Here is a 22,605-nt window from a genome sequence, read left to right on the forward strand (position 1 = left end):
CAAGCTACTATTTTTCAGGAAAGCAATTAATTCTCTCCAATTGCCTGTGTGGTAGCAGAGGAAAAAACCCTGGCTGTACCACCCTGGCTTTTTATTTGTGCTGCATCCTGCAATATAGGTAACGGTTACAATATGAGGCCTCTTATATACGCTTGAACAACTTTATGTAAGATTAGGGAAAACACAGAATTTTATTTTCATTCCATTTGCCAAATTCATCAAAATCTATCCCGTGTTTGTCAACTGCAAAAACATTACTATGCTCAATGATCAAAATTGGTCACTACGGGACAGCACCGTATCCTGATGCTTTTGAGAACACCCTGTAGAAACTTTCTAAAAAGGAAACAAGTTTCACATCAGGACTTCCGAACTTTTGTTTCAACCAGACGGTCTCATATTTGTGAAGAAAGCATGCATGTACATCAATTTCAGTCATTTCCCACTATCATAAATACTGGGTTGATTCCTCTCTTGAAAGATGATTTAAGCAATAAAAGAAAAGGTTTCTAATGAAGTACAACTGTTCATGACACCTATGTAAGTATGTGAAGAAATGGAAAAGTAAAGTTATGATCAAACAGTAAATAATTTTGGCTCCTCCTAAGAGCTGAAGTCCCTTGTAAATACTACTTTGTGGAAAGATCACAAATACTTTTAGCAAAGCTTCCTTTTCGTTAAAATATTTCAGGATGCATCTATATATTGCCATTGTACTTTAAAAGGCAGAACTCCTGAGATGATTAAGCAATTTGTTTGCAGTCCATTTAGGAGTATCCTCTGTAAAAAGCTTTTCAAGTTTATTTTCTGTTAATCATGTTGACCTTTTAGAGTTGCTAATTTTTGTTCATTCTCTTAGAAAAAAACCTAAGCTGTCGTAAGACTGATCTAGTAATAAAATCTCCCAGCGCTCCGCAGAAAGAGTCTTCAGTTCTCAGCTGAAGTGTGAGAGTAAGTCAAAGCATATGTACAGAATGATACCGTGTCTGTGAAGAACTGAATTGCCATTTATAATGTAAATGAACAACATATACTAGATCCCATGGCACAGCAGTATTTGAGCAATCCATCATCAATAGTGATCACTCCCAAACCCCTGAGACAGAAAGATCACCTCTGCTGAACCTTCAGTTTGCATATTGTTTGAACAATGATTCATGCACTATTTAAAGTCTTCCTTTTCAGGCAAGTGCTCATGGTACATGTTTGGTTTCTTTCTCCCTTTCTTTTTCTTTTTTTTTTTTTTTTTTAAGGCAGCGAGGGAGGCGGAGAGGGCAGGCAGGGGTCTTTCATGAGCTGTCTTCTCCAGCAGATCTGCAATAACCCCAGTTTCAAAAAACAAGTGAAGAAAAGTACACTGCTTTGGTTTATGGAGTGTATTTTATAAAGACATCTTAGAGAAAAGAACACCAAATCTGTGAGGGAAATTAATCTGGCTCTGAGAAAATGACTCTAAGCAACACAGTTTGCTTCCCAGCAAATTCAGGCTTAATTCTCATGAATTATTAAGTTACCACATTGGCTAGAAGCCCCATGGGAGGATTACAGAGCTTACAGTAAGACTGTTACTGCAAACACTGGGTTTCCATAGAAACAGAAAATAGTGAAAATAACTACCTGTCATTTCTCTCTACCACATTCAAGGAAAAACCACCACAATGTTAAAAACGTTATTAAAGCTTGCAGGAGAAATGTAGCTAAACATCAATTACATTCTCCTTGGGTTCTCATGAGTCTGCCACACTTGAACTTTTGACACTGTCATTAGTATTTTTTTGTTATTTACATCATGAAAGGTACATATTTGTGTTCCTGAAAGGAATCCTCTCCATTAGCTAGAAAAAGTTTCTATTTCCAAAAAAAGAGACTTTAGTCATACAGTGTGATTCCTTAGTCCCTGCCACTGATTGTGACTTTAACTAATGAAAAGAAAGCCAGACCAACCCTGCCACGTGGTACATGTGAAATGCTTTGACCGTAACTGTAGGGAAGACGTCTAATTTTGGATTCCACATATTTTATAGAGTAAGTATTTTATCACCATCTCTAACCCAGGAGAAGCAAATGGTTATGAGGTCTAACACAGCAGTTGTCTCATTTAATTCTTGCTCTACAAACCACACATATCCCTGTTACTTGGCTTTGCACATGACAATTTCAGACACAGAACTGGGTTTTGACAGTGAATTTTGCAACAGAAAGAGCTCAGGTATGAAGAGTGGTATTCATTACACTGAGCCTTCCTGCAGACAGAAAATTACTTGTAGTGGCTTTCTGTGAGCTATGTAGTTCACCTAAACATTTTAACATGTATTTGCACCCTGCCAGTCGAGACAGCAAAATCTCTTCTAGCTATATGTGTTCATGATACCTTTTTGTTCTTTCTGAGCAGGAAAAGGGAAGAAGTAGTTCGAATACCTGCAACTAATTGATTTCTTCCTGTTAACAACTAAGAAAATCAAAATATCCCTGTAGAAAAATCTGTATACCTGCCTATTAATATGTCGTATCTCTTCCCCAACCTGAAAAAAATTTGGTGGGAAGGAGGGTGGTGGTGGTGAGAAATTTAAGATTGATTTTTGTAAAAGCTCCTGTTTCATAATAGCTTTGTATTTGTAATTTTATTGGGAAGAATTAACATCTATAACACCACCACTTACCTCTCTACAGCAACTTTCATATAAAAATCCAGATAGTAATAGTTTCTTTAAAATAGATAATATTAACAGGAAATAAGTAAGAAACCAAGCAAATGCAGATTTGGGAGAGAGATCTAGGGAATGAAAGTCAGCTGAAGCAACTGGTAGAGAAATTGAAGAGGCATTACTCCTCCTATGTCCTTTTTTAAAAATAGACACACACATGCAAATCCCATATAAAATACTCTGTAGAGTATATCTGTCTCCATTGATGATCAAACTTGTATTTTCTAAAAGTTATATATTTTATCAGAAAGGCTCTTTGTCCCCTGCCATACGTGTGCAATAGACTTCAGAGACCCACATATTTTCCATGTTAATTTTGAGTGACCAAAACCAGGGGCCATTGCTGTGGATAGCAATATTCCTTAATGTTTGCTTACGGGCTGATGTTTTTAAGGAAGTTCATCTTGACCAGGATCAAGAACTGATATCCTCCTTGTTACTATTGTTATGGATTTATCTATTGCCCAAAAGTCAGAAAATGCTTCCCTTGAAATACTAAGAACACATTAAACTTAAGTATAGGAGGAACTGATGGAGAATTAGCTATCCCAACAAATCAGATTGCTAGAAAAGAGGTAAACATTAGAAAGATGGATTTTTTTTCATGACTAAGCAGAAAAACCTCATTAGTTGGTAAACCTAATCCCTAAGAAAATTCTCTGAATATTAAAGAAATAATTCTGAATGATACAAAGTTATTTTTTCCCAGTAGACAAATCATTATGCTGACAGTGAATGAGATAACTTTTCTATTTTAAAATAACTCTGAGAAAGCTGCTATTAAAAACATAACAAATGGAAAGTTTAGCATGTAATTGCACAATAAAAGTAAAATATAATTTTCTTCTTCCTAACATAGCAGCTGGCAATACTGGAACATGATAATATTTTAAAGCAATTAACAGGGGTGAAGACACATATATTGTCATAGCGCTCCCAGAGCTATTACCTAAAGAGAGAAGCAATGTAGAAAAAGGGATCTTAAGGTCAGTTCTGCACTCTGGGAGAGAACGCAGCCAGACTTTTTTTGCCATAGCTTTTAATGTGAATCTTTCCATATTAACTAACTTCATTTCTTTTCTGCTATTCAACTTCAACCATATGCATCTACCAGTGATAACTGTCTTCCCTTCTTCTGACCTTATTAATGCCTATCTTCCTGTTTATTCTTTACCTGTCCATACCTCTCCAACCCCTCTACCATTCTCTACCCAAGCAGCATCTGATTTCTAGAATGCATACAGTCTCTCCAACTCTGGCTTGGAGAACGTAGAGCTGTTCTGCACAGGTGTTCTGCCATTAAGCACGCTGATCCTGCATATCAGAGCTTTGAGGGGACTCAAACCCCTACTCAGATAGAACTTGTGGAATATTTGCTATCGCTTTTCCAGAAGTTTGCTTAGGGTTTAAAATGAAAGTTTCAGATGATGATAATTGTCTATATTAGGAAGTGTTACAAGAAAATTATTCAGGACATGTGTAAACATGATGTAATTTTAGCTACACTGTTCTTGCTAACATTATTGAGCTGCTGATATACATTCCTACTGACAGTTTAAAAGTCAAGAAAATATAACTAAATGATGATGAGAACCATGGAACTAACTGTCATCAATAAATACACAAAGAGATGAAGGATTCCTGTCAAATTTGTCAAGGTTACCTCCACCAACTTGGCATACAGATTAGTATTCTGACATCCGAATTCGGAATACTGTGTCAGAGAAAACTCCTACTATAGAAAAAGTGAAAATCAACTCCCCTACAAATTCATCATTTCTAAATTCAGTGTTTCAAAGTGGTGGATTTTATTCTACTCTATCTAGATGCTGTCACAAACGTCTTATTTTTACTGCCCCCTCCCCCCTCCCAAAGGCAGTATCATGACCTCTATCAATTCAATAACACTTAGAAGTAGTAATAGAAGTTTAGAGATACTACTGTACAAGTGAATAGTAGCTTGAGAAAACTCTTCGTTTTTAACACACTCACACACTGGTCAAACCAAAAAGAGTCTGATCATGCAGTGGAAATCAACCTGTTCATGAGGCCAAGGAGACAATACATTTAAAATAATGATCATGTTGTTCTCTAATATTTTTACACCTTTAATATCTTAAACTTTTATATATTTGTCTGCTAATTTTTATCAGGTAAAATAATTTGGTTGGAAAGTATCTCAAGATCATGAGATGAGTTACAAATGGGAAATCGCCATCTACATTACTTCTGTAGCTACCCAACCACAAGTGTAGAACAGTATTAACAACAAAACATTGCCACTTAAAATTTTTTGATTCAGCCTTGAAAAAAGGGACAGGTGATTTTATGTTCAATGACTTCAGAATAGCTAAATCCAACTATCATGATATAAATTAACAGCATTTTTTTAGTCCATATTTCCAAATCATATTTCTCTCCTGAGAGCTGCTTTGTCAATGGCGCTAAATTCTTAAAACCGAAGATGTGAGACAGACTGTACTACTCACATTCTCTCCAACATTCACCCACAAGTTCAGTACATTCTCATGAAAACCATCTTTCCGTATCACCTATTAGCAACAGCATTAAGGGCAAGGTTGTGTTTTCTCTCATTCTGCCTATTGCTTTTCAGTTGTAACAGAAATAGATGTTTCAAAATTACCAAATTCCTAGCACTGTACTGAAAATTGGCAGCTGGGTAGAAGATATGCTTCTACATTTCTACTATTTTAAAAATCACTATGGGTCTCTGTTTTCTCACATTTTTGCATGTGTTTTACCTAGCCATCTGCTGAGAAAGAATGGATTACAATTCTATCCTTCAGTGAGAAGGAAAAGAATATGAAAAGGCATCTCAACAAAACATGAGATGCTTTGTAAAGGCCTAGCTGTTAACCTTGTTAATACGTCCACATACTCAGGTAAGTTTCAAAGAAGCAAGAGAAAAGAATGAGGCAATGAAGCTGCTTCATGAAATTCAGATGATTTTTTCTAAAGGAATAAGGACTTTCTCTGTAATGCACCTAACCAGTAAATGCTGATTTGCCTTAGAAAAGCTACAAGCAGTTATAAATTAACCACTGAGGGAAAAGTCTTGCTTCAGAGCAGACACGTGCTCCTCCACCCTGTGTCTTACTGTCCTAGACAAAGAGGAACAGTGTGAAATTTGGAATTCTAAGTGGAATCTTTGGGGGGGAAATATTCTGCCAACATATATTTTCCTAATTGCAATCTCTACTCAAGATCAGCTTCCATCATGATGCTGCTATCAACTACCAGCTGATATAACACAGTAGAAAAGACTTATATCTAACAGATTAATTTTAAGAGCAGATGGGATCATTATAATAATTCAATCTTGTCTACTATGTAACACGGACCACAGACCATTTATTTTAATATATACCTTTGGGATTATTTGTTTTAAGGAGGGAGAGGGCGAGGCAGATGTTTGGCTTATAAAAAATACATATTTTGTTACTCTTTTTTTTTATTCTGTACTTCTGATTGTTTTTTGTATGAGCATTTGCTGTCTCTTTCTTTACATTAGCGTGCAAATGATTTATGCTTATGATGGATATCAGGATATCAACCTATAGTATAAAAGAATGAAGTATACTCTGGTAGTATGCAGTATTTCAATACAAAATTTTGGACAGGCATCTTACGTTACAGCAAACATCTCTTGGTAGCAAATCATACCCTGCCCCCATATCTGAAAGTCTGAGCACACTATCTCCAGTCATGTCTACATTTATCACTTAAGTAATAAGAAAAAAAGTATCATGATAACATGGTATGTGCTCATTGTGTAAGGTTACAGTTAAACAGCATAATGTCATTTACATAAAGCCCAAAGGCACAATTTATTATAGAGTAAAAAAACAAAGGTGTGAAAAGCTGACCAGTCCAAGTTAATAACCACCCAAATTATTACTACACTCTTACTGTGCCTTTCCTGCATTCCTCTCTCATTGCAGTGCTTCATGCTCCCACAGATTGGTTCTCGTGAATGATATTAATTCCATTACTCTTTTTTTCTTTCTCTTCCCCCTTAAAAAATGAGTATTTTATTGTCCAAATCAGATTATTTTAAATGGTAATCAGAGGATGAAATTCTACCAATTCCATCTGGATGTTGCTCTCATACTGACAACAAAGAGAAAGAACAAAGATCTGAAGAGAAAAAAATAAATTTAACTTAACAATAAATTATTGAAGGATGGAGGCCTGCAAAAGGAAATGAAAGAAACAGTTTGAGAGAAACAACATAAAAAAATGTTGAAAGGTGAAAAGCTTAGATAACTATTTGATTAGGTCCTGGAGAAACAGAATTAAAAAAAAAAAGATATGAAAAAACTCAGTGGGTAGAATATTGTGCTCTGTACTAGTACACTCAGAGAGGCACTATGGAAATGAGAGCCCTCCAGAAAAAGTGCAGGAATTTGCATACATAAGAACTAGTCATAGCTTTCAAGGTCAGTAACTATGGAGCATCTTTCCTCTCACTTCATTGTACTGTATGAGAAATGGGTCATTAGTATATATGTCCTGTAAACCTGATTGTCATCTATGATCCCCAGAAATTTTCCATGCAATAAGAGTCTTAAGAGTCCAGCTGGGAAGTACTTAAGCAGAAGGAATATGTGGTTCTGCATTTGCAGGTGCATTTATTTCTCTGCTTAACTCTTTCCTCGACCTCTAACTGACAGCATTCATAAATTACCTTAAAGCTGCCTAGACGCTACAAAACTGTCGAAGAAATCATATTGAACCACAGAGAACACAAGATCTATGTGATGCATCTATGTGTACCCTCACATGAGGAATAGACAGTAGTCCTTACCAACACTGAACAACCACCTTTTTTTCCCCCCCAGTTTTATATCCTTTCATCCTTTTTCTTATCTTCCTGTTATTTGGACAGGCCCCATATAAGATATGTCAATTACACGATTTAAAAAAACAAACAAACAAACAAAACAAAAACCAGGATGAAACCAACTATTATTTGATAAGCTTCATTCCAATTGCATTTCAGTAGAAGACACACCCATCTCGTTTTCCCTTCTCTATAGCATTGAAAATAATCAAAGGCATAGTGAGCAGCTAGAAAATAATTAAATGGATTAGTGAAAATTGGTGCCTTTTGTAATGTTATTTGATCCTTCTTATTTAATGGAGTATCACACTTACTAGAACAAACTCAGTTTTGTTGGAGAGTGATACAGATAGGCTTCCAGTTCAGCCATAGACATCTGAATCCAAACTCTTAATCTTCAGAAGAATTCTCGTATACCAAGTCAGATGACAATAGGGGCTTTGAAGACTTCTTGATGATTATTTCTGATTGATTCAGAGCATCCTACGGATTCATAACAGGAAAAAAAAAAACGTGCAGGAAAAACTGACAAACCTATACTTGACTTTTTATGTGACAAAATATGGAGTTGGATATAATGCAAATTCCCTAGTGACCTTCTGAGTACAGACTTACTCACCACTACCATACTGCGTATGCCATAAAACTTTCCTCTGCCAGTGGAAGACATTTCTTTTCCTCCCAATTCTTCTGTTTGCATAGCTTCTCTGGTTGAACGCTCTATTTCCCCTGCATACCCTACTAACAAAGTGCTGAGGAACCAGACAGCTACTAAATATGCTCCAGTACTCTAAGTTTTAAATATCTGCCACACTTCTGGGTGAGACAAGTTTGGATTCTGATCACTAACAACCATTTTTACCTAGAAAGTATTTACAGATAAAATAAGATGCTTACTTAAAAACCATCTGCAGTACTGAGAAAAGTGACAATAATATGGATCCACAGAATGCACCATGAAGATCATACTAAGTATCCGCCATGGCTTTGTCAGCATCTCAGTTGGCTTCCACTTTCCTTGGGTAAACTGGAATATTAATTTCTAATAGGAACATCTTTGGTTAGGATAGTTGCTGCCTCTTCTTTCTTCTTCTCTGCTATCTCCCCAAGGGAAAACCACAGAATTTAAAAGTAACTTTTTTTTTTTTTTTTTTTTTTTTTTGGCTAACTTTCAGCTTAAGTAAGCTTTCTCACATGTTTCCTGAGGCACTACAAGATAACATGGGGAAGAGTGTATTACTGTACTTCCAATCCTTCACAGTTCCTCAAGTAACATTTCCAGAGTACATTTTCATTAACTTTAAACTTTTCTAGCTTTAGGTTGCATGTCTATAATATAGGCTTTTTAGACACACTGTACATTTAATATTTCTCAGAATATAATCGTATCAATCTCTTAACAATACGTGTTGGGAGTATCACACAGAGAAACACTACAATAGCACAGAGTGGAAGAGAAAGCAGTTCCTACTGAGTTTAAGATGAGTCACATCTACCTATCCATAATTTGTTCTCTGGGATCACTTCTGGGTAACCTTGTTACACATAAATTGAAGAAAAAGAATGCAATATTCTGAAAAATTCCTAAGGAATTCCTCTGTTTCTTTGTTTCCAAAACCAAAATAAAGATAATACTATGAAGACATTGCAAAAATAGTTACTTTTTTTTTTTTACTTAGAATGGAATAATAAATGTTAATAATTAAAAGAGAGTCATATAAGCAGGAAGGAGAAAATACAATGTGCAGTATGTGCTCACTGAAGAGGATGTAATCTTGTAAGTGAAAAGCTGATTATAAGGCAGATGGCACAAGAACAGCGAACTAGGAGCAACTAAACTTTTGAGTATTGCACAATGTAAACCAAAGAATGTACTTCCAATGTTTGTCTTTGTGCCTGTATTACAAAAACCCAACATCGACACAAAATCTTAAGAGTTTCATTACCATGTCATTATAAATGCACTTAGCTGCCAACCTCCACTGTAAATTTATACCTAAAAATATGTACAGCCACCTGTTGCTACTACTACAATTGTTTAAGCTGAAAATATTCATTACTTAAAACAGCCACTGTACTTGGTTACCTTTTCCTCATGCCACATCATACACTGCCCTGCTGTGTATTTGGGCTGTGTTTTCCTCAGTCTTCCATTTGCTGCCAATGTACCTACAGAAACTACGTGTGCATGTGTATCTTTCTCTCCCTCTCTACATTCAACTCCAGCTGAGCTTTTTGCTTTTCGAATTCTGTCTCTGCATGCCCAGCCAATCTCTTATTTCTCCAAGGTAGCCAATCTGATGCATCTGCTTGACTGTCTGCATGTCAGAATGGACCATCCTTGTACTCCATAGAATGCAATACCAAGATAACATGACAACAAGAAAAGACGCTATGAAGAAAGAAACAAATAAAAAAACCCCAGGTAGTGGTGCATTCTGACAGAATAGACCAGCTGAAAGATAGAAAGGCCTTCTCATAATACTATGTATTAAAGAGAGGACATCAGCAGCAAACATATGCCTTCTCCAGACACCGTAGAGAAAATCTGGTCTCACAACAAAAAGGTCTTGAGTATATTCTGTATGAGAAATGAACACATGGACTTCCTCTGTCAAAGCTATCAAGAACACCATGGATACTTACCACATCTTCCAAAATCTCCAGTCGTGAGGTGATCGTTATTGTAACGGGCATGGCACAGACACAGTAAGTAGATAGATGGAGGAGTTACAAGCAGAAATCTGCATGACGCTATTTTCCATGCATAATTATTGACTAGGCCCCAGTTTTTCAACTTCAATCCCATCAGAATTTCTTTTTTGTTCTATTCACTCTCCATAATTATGGATATTTCTAGACGACAAGAAACTTTTAAATCCCCGTGAAGTAAAATAGAATAACTGGTAAAATAGTGCTAGAAACATCTATTCTGGTTTTAAGATGCAGGCAGAATACAAAACCTTTACATGTGTAAACATAAACTTTCTAGAAAAAAAAAAATCATGCTGAAATTTATTTATCCTTTTTCATACTTTGTGAATTCTTCAAGCTTATTTTCAGAAAAAAAATATATCATGCCTTTGAAAGTGTAATTTTTGAAGTTATGCATAATTTTATGCATTATTAGTAAAAAGAGCTATTGCAAAGGTAGCTAAACCTCACTGCTTTACTGAATTCAGTTTATTTCTGCCCATCAAAATAATGCTGCAAAAATGTTTAAAAAAAAAAAATAAATCCTACTCATTGCATCCTTCTAGCAGAGATAATACCTGTATCAGTTTTTCCGCCAGTTTTCCTGCCTCTCTACAGTAGTTTCATCTAGTCTGTATCGGCCCGCTTTACCGTATCAAGTTTAATGCTTCTCTTCTGTTAAGGCATGAGGCACATTCCCATATAATAGAACAAATTTAGTTGCCTCTGATGTGACTTGTGCTTGACAAATCTATGTTGACTTTTACTTATTGTCTTGTTAGCTTCTAAGTGCTAACAAATAGTTTATTTGTTCTAGAACTTTTTGCATTTGTCATCTGATTGCAGCTGACCTTCTTAGGGAGATTGAGGCAAAAGAGCTATTAAATACTCCAGCTATCTTGGTAACACCTGCTGATAGCTTAATGTTCCCTTTAATCTGTTCAGTTATTTCTTGATTTTGTAAAAAAATTTTTTGCTGGCAAAGCATTATAGAATTATTCTTTTTTTGTCCCTGATGTCTTTTGCTAATTGCATTTTTTTCTACAAGTTTCTCTCTTCCCATCCCTGTTTGTGCAATTTCATTAGTTTCTCCTTTTTTATATTTCCTTACAGATTCCATTTCATCAAAGAATAAGTGATACAGACTTGCTGCTGTTGCCACATATTTACTATTTTCTTCATATTCAAACAATTTGCTTTTGTGCTCTTCAATAGTATTAAGAAACTGACAACTCTCAATTTTTTTTCCTCCATACCAGTTTACCTATTTTTTTTGGTGTTTATTGACCCTGTCTTATTGAAATTCACCATCTCTACGTTAACATTTTCTTTCTTTCCTTTTCTAGTTACTATCAACTCTATTATTTCATGATCATTCATCCCTAGGTACTTCTCATAATGGGGCTGTATTTCCCCATTGACTGTCATCAAAACTAGATCAATTTTCTCATTGTTTTCCACTAACTTCCACATGGCAAACAAATGAAGGTATTAAAAGTTTAGTAAAAAAGATTTTGTTGCTTCTGTTGTATGCAGAAGTATGGGACAATTTTTGCCACAGAAAACCCCAAACACTTTAAAACATACAAACAGACTTTCATCCCTTTTGATCTGGGCCATTACATAATACTCAGATTGACAAGTTGTTTCTCCTGTGGGCTAAAACAAGTTATTGAGGCAGACATTCACTGATCCAGTTCTGTTTACTTACAAGTATGTCTTTTTATAATTCTGTCAAGAGTAAAAATTGTCACTTTTTCCCTTTTTTTTTTTTTTTTTTTTTTCCCTCTAGGTCTTACTCCTCTGATAGCATTGTTATTCTTGCTATACATATCTCTCCACTGTCACCTTTTGTCTGCTTCTCATTTTTAGACAGCACAAATCATTAAACATGGTACAGTACCGTATTTGTATTCAGAACCTGGGAATACATCTCAAACTGTAATTCAGCTGCTGCTCCAACTTTCTGATTGTTAATCCATAATTGGTACACGCTATTACTTCAGCTCTTGAAAAACACTGGAATTTTGACCGATTCTTCACTTAACCTAACCGAGAAGCAACTATTGCAACCAACAGGTTCAATGAGGTTTGTAATCTACTTTATGTCCAAAGCACTAACACTGAAAGCCAGTCAACCTCCAGCATGAACTGTTTGGATAAGAAATTTATCAACCTCAAAACCATTTCAGAAAAGTGAATTTGTCCTTTCCATTTAGAATGCAGCGTGCAGAAGCTTTGCTTGCTTTTTTTACCTTAATGTACTATTTCCTGGGGCATAAAGAAGAAGAAAGAAACTTAATCTTTTAAAGTAGATATAAAAATATCATTCTAAATTTGTAGCAGTATGTTTGTCTGTTTTCTAAGTTTCTTCTCTAAAAGGGAGCTCAGCCTCATTACACACTTCTTCCCCACCACTCTTTGGGGTGTAAGATAATGTAAAAATTATGCTGTTTTCACTGCAGCAGATCACTGATGTGTAACATGAAGAGCTAAGTAATAACAACTGTTTGCACATCAAAGCATTATTATATATATTTCAATGTGCCTGAACCACTGTCTGTACTTTTTCTCATTATAAGTATTATTTTCTTTTTTTCATCACTGGCAAAACCCCTTCTGAAGGCTTTCCCATTCAATGTTTACATACTATGCAAACTGCAGCCCAAGACAATTCATCTCCTTTTGGAGCAATTTCTGAGGCATTCCACAGTCGTGGCAGCAGCTTGTCCCTCCTCCTCCTGCAGCTTTCCTCATCTAAATAATTTGATATTTTACTGCTCTGTGATATGAACTAATTAATTGTGCACTTTTTATGTTTTGATTTGCCATTTGCACCTCTTCCTCTTAACAGCTATTGTCTGTTAATTCTCTCAATAAAGGAATTATAAGCAAGTCCTCCTAACTACATCAAAACATGTGTTTCTCACTTGGGGGAGGGGGGAACACAACGTAGTATCAGATTAGGCATTCTTGCCATATTCTGCAAAAAGATCTTTAAGTTGCCTAACTAAACGGTGGCAGACATATTTATAAGACACAATTAAGTCATTAGAGCTTTCTAATACAGACCTCTTTTTTAGTGGGATGTATTCTGAAGAGCTACAAAACCATTATCACTCTACTCTGGACTTTCTTGGGTGAACATTATTCATATAATAATAATGTTCTTCCAAAGAGAAAGAAAACATTTTGGGGCTCCTTCCTCAGTTTGGAACAAATCGACATCTAACGTGCTGAAAACTAGGACAGTTTTGACCACAGTAGCAAATGCAGTCTGTGCCAACTGTCAGGACATGCCTTAATCAAAACTCAAAAAAACCCCACAAACATGCTTCACTTTAGATCAGACCAAGCTACACTTACTTAATTTCCGAGACACAACACATATGCCGCAATACTCTTCTACATATTCTGATGTTTTCAAAACACATGCTTGTAGAGGAAAAATACAGTACATTTCACATTTGCTAACATTAGTACCAATTACCTGAATGAACTGAGCAGCGCAGTTGTCCAGCCTAGACATAGGGATGAATACGAACAGCAACAGAGCAATAAAAACAAGCTGTATTGTAACACGCCTGTAAGGCAAGGTGTGGATGGGAGTTCAAGAGGCTCAACTCAGTACTCAAACACACAGCAGTCCTCTTTTCAAAACAGTCGCACAGTGTGGCCCTGCCATTATTAGTACTTCTTAAACAACAGCCCTAAGAAGGCAGCTACTAAACACTAAGACCTGCAGTAATCTGTGGAGGCAGTCAGAAACCTAAACAAAATTCAAGTATTCTGTGCCTTTAATGCTTTGCTTATATGTAAGCACCAAATTCCATATGCAATGATTAGTACTACTGATATTCTCAGGTATGCATTGCAGGGCTGTCAACTTATGATTTATCAGCTTTGTCCTTTCAGTTGGGTCACAAGAATAGCTCACATGTTTTTCTCCGATGTATTTGCTTTGTTCATATTTTTTTTCCTAGGAAGCTTTATAGTTACTTGATACAGTCCTACCTGATCTGCTTGCCTTCTCTAACATCGTACAAAGAAAAAAAGACGTCCGTGTCTTCTCCAATTGTATTGTAGGTGAAGCTCTTCAGACTGAGGAAGAAGTGATGAGGCACTGGCATACGGCAAGCTTCCCCATGACGCTGACGAATTGTATCCACCTGATGAAAAACAATGAAAATTATTTTTAGATCTTCACAAATAAAGGACACGTGACTGACTTCATAATTTTAACTGCGATTCTGCTCTCCTTTCTCTATCAAGTAAAAGCTTAATCTCAAATATATTCTACCTTAGAGATACATGCTAGATTAAGTTTTCTTCCTCCGGTTTTTCCACTTTTAATTGGAATAGTTTGAGAAACCACAATAACCAAGCAAATATGAGATAAATGGCTTATGCATCTGAAATCTATTTTTATCACGTAAACCAATTCTATTTCTCAAATATTGTCTTGATACTAGTACTGAAAATGAACTATAAAGGTGGTTCTCGATGATTTCCATTTAAAGCAGATGGACTTCATTTTAAGAACAACATCTGTTACTTTATTTCTTTTCAGCAGCTGCAGTTCATTAATGGAGTTCATTTAGAACCAGGCTTTACAGGCTAATAAGCCCTGCAGGTATAACAAAAAGAAATCTTAACAACAGTTGATAACATGAGCAACCAATAAAGTCAAATAGCAGAAAGGTTTACATTTTGACTCAGTATAACAAGACCTATTTACAACCGTGAAAAACTGGGTGGGGAAAAAAAAAAAAAGGAGTATAGATAGAAATAAATTTTTTCTTTAATTTTTATAGCCCTTTTTATCTATTGTATGCTGATCTCAATAAACAGGTTGCATGAATATCCTAAGATCACCAGGCTAGTCTCTTCTGAAAGCATAGACAGGTACATACTAACAAAGAAAATCTTAAAATTTTCAGACTTCCAACTGAGATTTGTACTAGATTAAAATACACAGAGCTTAAAATGAATTTTGTTCTGGATTTTAAATTAAATCCAAGTAAATCCTCATCCTTTAAAGACTGGTACCTGTGGAAGCACAATTCTCCTGGAAAGATTAGACCCAAATTCCATGACCAGGAATGGATTACATTACTAGAGGAAGGATATGTGAAACAGAAGCCTACTAAGCCATGTATTAGCAAGTGGAAAGAAGACTCACATGGGCAGTGAGGCTTTTCATTTCACTACAGAAGTTGAACTTTTAAGAACAACAGTTAGAGCTAAGGAAGAGAGACCTAAATGCAAGCTGAAGAAGGACCTTAGCCAGTTAATTACTTGGGGATCTTCTGAGGAAGTGTTCTATGTGTAGGGACTTACCCAACAATCTCCATCATACCTTTACATATATTACCAAACACTTAAAGATAACAAGAATTCATATGCAGATGATGTTTACCTGCGATGTGCTCTGCTGGACACTGTGTCGACTTGACAAATGCTGTGGACATACAAAATAGTAAAATTTAAACCTTTTTGCAAGTAAGAAATATTTACATCGTATTTGTGTAGCATTAGAACAGTAATTTTCAAGTATGACTGCTCAAGATTATTACCAGCTTTTCACAGCCTTTTTTCACAGTATATCATCACTCACAAGACCACTAGCTTTCCTAAAGGCTTTTATCAGTTAAGCCATTCCTTAGCCTAACTACTTGAATTTATACGTTGTGTTTACCTTAGCTTTTACAGTAAATGGCTGTCACAAGCTAGATAGAATTTCCAACACTTAAATAGCACCTTCTTTTCAAAAAGTCCATCACCCTATACTGTATAATCTATGTGTTCTCTTGCTAAATGGGAAGATACCTCACCACTAATCCTATTCTAGTAGTATGTTGTCTGTGAAAAGGTGTATCTGTTAAAGAACACAGACATCTAGAAAGAAGGATGGATTTTAGACATTGTTTAAACTTTTTGCTCTGATCAGAAAGTGAAATCCTGATAAATGGTTAAAGAATGTCTTACAATTTCAGCTGGCCAACACCTGTACAGAAGCATCAGTATAGAGAGCTACATCTCTGAAACAGAACTTGGAGGGTGATCCTGTATTTAAAGCCTTTTATGCTAGAAGGAGATGTTATAATCAGAAAATGATTTCTGGGGACTGCAATACTCACTGAACCCATTTAATCTCCAAAGCGAGATTTAAATACTAATCTAAATTGAAAACATTTAAGGGACCTTTAAAAACCATGTCATTAATGATTCTGCCACGCCTGTTCCACACACATTCATGTTAACATTAGCATTTTAAACTGGAATATTAACACTACCACATGCTAATAAATATTGTCTTCATTTGCCCCCATCTCCATCCTTCTATCACATACCCAACATCTTATTCTGACTAAAAAAATAAACTCTGTACCAGGACCAGCACAATCTGTTGATAACCTTGTAGCTTCAAAAGAGGTGAAAGCAAAAGATAGTCCACAAAATTTATTTGGCAATACTTTTTCCAAACTATGTCACTGTCTTTCACACAGAACAAAAATAAGACTTTTTACCACAAAAGGAGAGATAATCTTCATAATGAGACTAAATCAAGATGATATTAAGTTAAATGGCATATTTTGACATCTGTTTACATTCAGTTATAAAAACGTCCTCTTTCACATTGTCAGCAGAAGAAATAATGATCTCCAGCTCCATTGTTTGTCTAACTACTGCACTGTCTTCTGAATGTTAAAACTCTCTAAGTTTAGGTGGCTGAGTTGCCTATTTAATCTTTTTGTCACCTGCAACCACTCAGAATCAGCTGGCATAGAAAAGACCAGTTATTTAAACTGCTCACGGTATCCTGACTTCTTTTGAATAAAATTCATCTCTAAACCCAAGGAAAAAGTGGAGATAAAATAGCCAACGTGGATTTACCACGGGTAAATCATGCTCGATCAAGCTAACCCTCCAGGGTAAAATGACTAGATCTGTAGATGAGGGAAGACTAGTGGCTGTTGTCTACCCTGAGTTCAGCAAGGCCTTCACCACAGTCTTCCACATCATCCTTGTACCCAAGCTGTGAAGTTACACCTGGACTAACTATATCGGTAACAAAACTCCAACAAACAGTTGGATTGTCAGGCTCAAAAGGCAGTGGGTGATGGAGTGTATTCTTCAGAGGTCTATCCTGAGACCTATGCGGTCTAATAAATTCACAGATGATCCTAAATTGGGGGCAGCAGTCAATGTATTCAAAGAGGAGGCCTTCATTCAGAGGGATCTAGGCAATCCAGACAAATTGGTTAAAAGTAAATGAAGTACAGCAAGGACAAATACAACAAGTCTTGCAGCTGGGACAGGCTAATCTTTCCATGCTATAGGCTGGGAATTGACTGGAAGGGTCCTGCTAAACAACAAGCCAAACATAAGTCAGGAGAGCGCTCTGGCATCAAGGACATTTAACAATTTCCTGTTTCTATTAACAGGAATGTAGCTAGTAGATTGAGAATAACATTTATTCCTTTTTACTTAGCATTCAGTAAATGACATCTGAAATACTGCCCCCCATTCAGCAAAGGACCACCAAAGCAGCTGGGAGCTGGAACACATGTGGTATGAGAAGAGCTGGAGGGAATGCAGCTTTTCTAGTCTGGAAAAGAGAAGGTTTGGAGGTGACCTGATGGCAGCCTTCCAAAAACTATCAAGTTATCATCAAGAAGGCACAGCCAGGCTCTTTACAGAGCTGCACAGCAGGAGGACAAAATAACTGTGGTCATAAACTACAACATGGGATAGCCCAACTTTCCAACAAGGAAGAAAATAACCCCATCAAGGCAGTGAAGCATTAGAGCAGGAACCCAATCTTTTTCCTTGAAGAATTTCAAGATCCAACTGGACAAAGCTCTGAGCAGCCTGGTCCGAATTCAGGATTGACCTTGCATTGAGCAGGAAGTTTGACTAGACCTCCCCTGAGGCCTCTTCCAACCTGAAAAGCCTTGCAAGGTGATATAAAAATAGGACTGTTAAGAAATTATCCAGCTTTACCTTTATTTTTCCCAAAAGACAGTCACCTGTTAAGGTTGTGCAAACTTTAACAGATAAGATGATCCATTTCAGTATATCTTTCTTCAAAGTGCTTTCTGATGCTTAAACTGAATCCTTGTCATTGTAACCTAGGCCCACTGATCTTGTCTTATCCCTGAAAAGATTAATTAATTCAGCTGGAGATGCCATTATAATACTCAAATCATCTTCTACAAAACTACCTAAGCTTGTAGCGTCCCAACATGTACTTCAGAAGTAACAACTGACTGCAGAAGTTAAAACCTTGCATTTATGATTCTCACTTGTATCCTACACTTTTCAGATAATTTCTTTGATTTCTCTACATTATCTGGAATTCTGATCCTTTGCTCCTATGTACCACCACTTCCAATTTTGTGGCATTTGCACATTTAGTAAGCATACTCCCTATTTCACCATCCAGTCATTAAGGAAACATGAAGCACTACAAAATGGAGGATAACCACAAGAAATTAAGCTGATTCATCCCTCCTTCTATTCAATCAAATTATTGACAACCATCTTTGCCTTTTTTTTTTTTTTTTTTGAGTATAGGTTTTCTAATTAGCTTTGTGTTACAGAACTAATGACCTTATGAGATTTTCAATTAAAAGAACATTTAAAATCTCTATGAAAATCTAAATATGGCATCAGCTGCTTTTCCTCTATCCACTAGACTCTTTTATGTTCTACAATTAAATTGGAACTTTTAAAAATTGCTTATTCTGAACAAGTTCACAATCACTATTACTTACCTCCTTGTTGCAAATAATTGGATTATTTTTTCTGTTCCAGCATTTTTTGCTGGGAAAGAATTATTAATAGCTCCTCCTCCTCCATCACTTCTTTTTAAAGGTGTAAAGTATGCTTGCCCTTTGCCAGTATTCTGGAACCTTACCCATCTTTCCAATGATTATCACCAACATGTCTGATATGGCTTCTCTAGACATCCCAAATGAAATGTATATAGTTCTAAACCCCCTGGAACTGATACCTACTTTATAAACTCCCCCCCCCCCCGTTCAGGTGCGACTACTTTCACTTTTTCACAGGTATTGTTACCAATTTGACACAGTTTACCACCTTACCAGAGCTTGAGAGGGATGCAAAGGACCTTAAATGCCACATTATTTCCTTGCATCACATGCCAATTGGTTTGCCCCTAGTAGAAAAACTTTTCTTCAGTTTCCCAATTACTACCAGTTTATTTATATAAAACCATTTCTTGATACAATTGACAATAGTTGCTTGTTATATCTTAATTTGTGCATTGCCTTTCTAATTTTTCTATCTACCCATTTGTACTACTCTTCTCTATTTCTGTTCTATACTTGCTCTTGGTAATCTTAATTTCCCTTTCACTCTAGTGACTGAAGGCAATGAAGAATTCTTAATTTATCCAACTTGGTCTCTTAGTGAGTATCTTGTGGGGTTTTTTATTTTCATTTACTGAAAGAGCTATCAATTCTCCTTACCTCTTTTTTCCCCATCAAACTTGCTTCTCATGATATCTTATCTACCAATATTAGTTTTTATTGTCCTTCCTCCTTCCTTTCCTAATGATGCTTGATAAGTGAATGCTATCATTACCAAGTCAGTCTCAAACAAACTGCGTTCTATCTTCATGTTCTCAACTGACTTCTTACTAGGGTTTAGAACCAAATGTACACAAATCTGTCCTCTGACAATCTGCTTCATTAAACAAACAAACAAACTAATCACAGAGATTTAATGAGCTTCCTGCACAGTTTGTGTCCAGTTGGTTTCCTTTTCTAGCAGAGTTCTGGGCAATTAAAGTCTCTATTTTCAAGTTTTGTAACTTGAAAACATCTCATTTTCCATCTCAATAAAGAATAAGCAATTATGAGGTGATAGCAGCGTTAATTTGAAACTTGTCTATTTATTAGGAACTCTGGTAAACTCGTGGTATTTTTTTCAGATGGTTAAAAGAGATGGCTAAGATCTAGCAGTAATATAGCCAATAGTTGTGCCTTTCATGCACATCTTAAATTCATCCTGAAGACACATACACAATTCAATAAATTTATAGAAAAGCTAAACATATTTAATCACTAGGTTTGAACATTTCTGATTTTTGCAAATGCCTCCAGACATTTGTGTCTTGTAACCCCTTTCACTAAAAAGTGCTATCCAAGTGCTTCTGACATTCTGCTGGACTTGTGTTGCTAAATGACAGCTTCAACCTAGTGCCAGCTCCAGAACTGAGCTCTGTGGCAGAATTCTGATGACATATATTCCCACAATTTCAGAAGTAATGTAAATTTTCAAAAAGTGTTCCATCATATTAGTTAAAATTCATAAACATTGTCATAAGGAAAAGGCAATTTGGTTTCCTTCGGGAGTAAAGCAACAATTTCTGACAAATGCTGCGCATCCTGAGGCCACTAGTATTTAGCTTCATAACGAGTAACATGGAGAAACAGGATGTACAAGGCCTCAAAGCGCAACAGTTCTGACAAAGAGAGGGTTACAGTAGTCATACAGTACTCACAAACATACTTAAGAGCTAAAAAAGATGCTAAAATTTTGAAATTTAAAATTTATCAAGAAAAGTAATGCTAAGTCTAATGACTGTATAAAATGCCTGAATTGTTGTCACAGATAGGAAAGTCTAATGTGTTACCTCATCTGTTGTTCTACTAATACCACACTGTTTTCTATGTTACATTTAACATTCTACAATCCTGCAAATATGAGAAAGTAACTGGGCTCTCACAATTACTCCTGCAAGATTATTTTACAATGTAAAACCTTACTGCTCATTTGAGAGCCCATTAAGTATTTTGCCAGGAGTAAGGAAGATTGTCTCCCTGGGTTTTTGTTAAATAATAAGAACAAACCCAAAACCACATTAAAAAAACCCTAAACCAACAAAAGACACGCACACAGCCCCAATAGCCCACTCCTTCAATTTCTGCGAAATTTAAGTTAAAAAAAAATAACAGGTTTTCAGCTGTTTTGGTTCCTGAAATTGCCTTCTGACTATGAATTAGATATGATTAGAGAGCACTGTCTTCTTGAATCTGCAAACTAAAGCAAGAGTGAAGTGTGAACTGACTAATGGTCATGTCCTGATACCAGCACAGAACTCAGCAGCAAACTGTGCTGTGGACATTTTCTTCAGGACTAAGATGGGTGACATAACCAGACTACCCTGACAATTAAATATTAGCTATTTGCTGTCCTACAAGTATTCAGAGTAAAAAAACCTGCAGAATGAAACACAGAGTAATAAAGCAAGCACGTTAGCATTCTCTGAGTCATTACGGATTTCATTTTGTACTGACTTATTTCTATACTGTATTTGAAGGGAAATTCTGCTGTAATGGCACCGAACTCCGCTTCCGACTATGGCAAATCAGGAACAAACATTAAAAATTAGTACTATAGAGTGCTGTGCTTCAATATTTCTTATGTAACAATTTTTCTTTCCACAAAATCCACTGTTATATGGTGCAAATAATCCAAACCAGCAACAGCATATAGCTCTGCTTACAAAATGTGCCTTTGTTTTAGGGAGAAGTACATCTTGTGTATCAAAAAACCCCACCTAGACACTGACCTATCTCCCTAGTCTTAGATAGCTGAAAGTAAAAAAGATTTTAAAATAGGGAACTAAAAGTTTACTAGAAGTGAGTAAAACTGTAATATTTATGTAAAACCCCACTGTTTTCTTTGGAAGATGTTAAGCTAAGAAGTTGTACTAAAGCAACTGCTGGGGATTTTCTGGTTTTTTGTTTGGGGCTTTTATTTGGGTTTTTTTTTGGTTTGTTTTTATATTTTTTTATTAAAGTAGCATCTCAGAAAAGGTCTTCATTCACTTTTCGCTGAACATTACATGCTGTTTCTCCCTTCACAGTTACATCATGATCCAATACAAAGCTAACTGTATTACATAGTCCTACTAACAAAGAATCCAAATGCAGTTAAATTGTGAAATGCATTAGTGGCTTTACAGTCCATTAATAGCACAACTCACATTTCTAAAACAACTTTAACTTTGCTATGTACTAATATGACTGTACTAGTGACTAATAATGATAGAATTTGGAACTCTGCAATGAAGGAATCGTACTACTTTTCCTGAAAACCCTAACATTCTTACTCAAACGCACCACATACATTTTCTAAGGGACACTGCCACATAACAGAGATGGCCTTAACGTGCAAGGATCAGTTTTGCTTAAACTAACTTATTCACTGGTCTCCCTACTTCCTCCCCTTTTCTGTGAGCTCAAAAATCTTTGAAACGAGGCAAAGATGTTTATTACCTATGCAACTCCTAGAAGCAGACTT

The 22,605-nt window shown here is 36.0% G+C and overlaps 1 protein-coding gene across 14 annotated transcripts in view; it reads right to left on the reverse strand.

Moving 5' to 3' along the window:
• The window catches only part of DOCK3 (dedicator of cytokinesis 3), a 226,823-nt gene that overhangs the window by 121,627 nt on the left and 82,591 nt on the right, over window positions 1–22,605 (reverse strand). For 13 of the 14 annotated variants that reach the window (XM_049826987.1, XM_049826980.1, XM_049826986.1 and 10 more), the window contains exons 8-9: window positions 15,683–15,724; window positions 14,278–14,432 (exon numbers count right to left, since the gene is read on the reverse strand). In XM_049826987.1, coding sequence (XP_049682944.1) covers window positions 14,278–14,432; window positions 15,683–15,724 — 197 coding nt within the window. Of the gene's footprint in view, window positions 1–7,883; window positions 7,980–14,277; window positions 14,433–15,682; window positions 15,725–22,605 lie in introns of those variants that run through there. The other variant, XM_049826985.1, reaches the window with a different exon arrangement.

Source organism: Accipiter gentilis, chromosome 23, assembly GCF_929443795.1.
Source record: "Accipiter gentilis chromosome 23, bAccGen1.1, whole genome shotgun sequence".
NCBI classification, from domain to species: Eukaryota; Metazoa; Chordata; class Aves; order Accipitriformes; family Accipitridae; genus Astur; species Astur gentilis.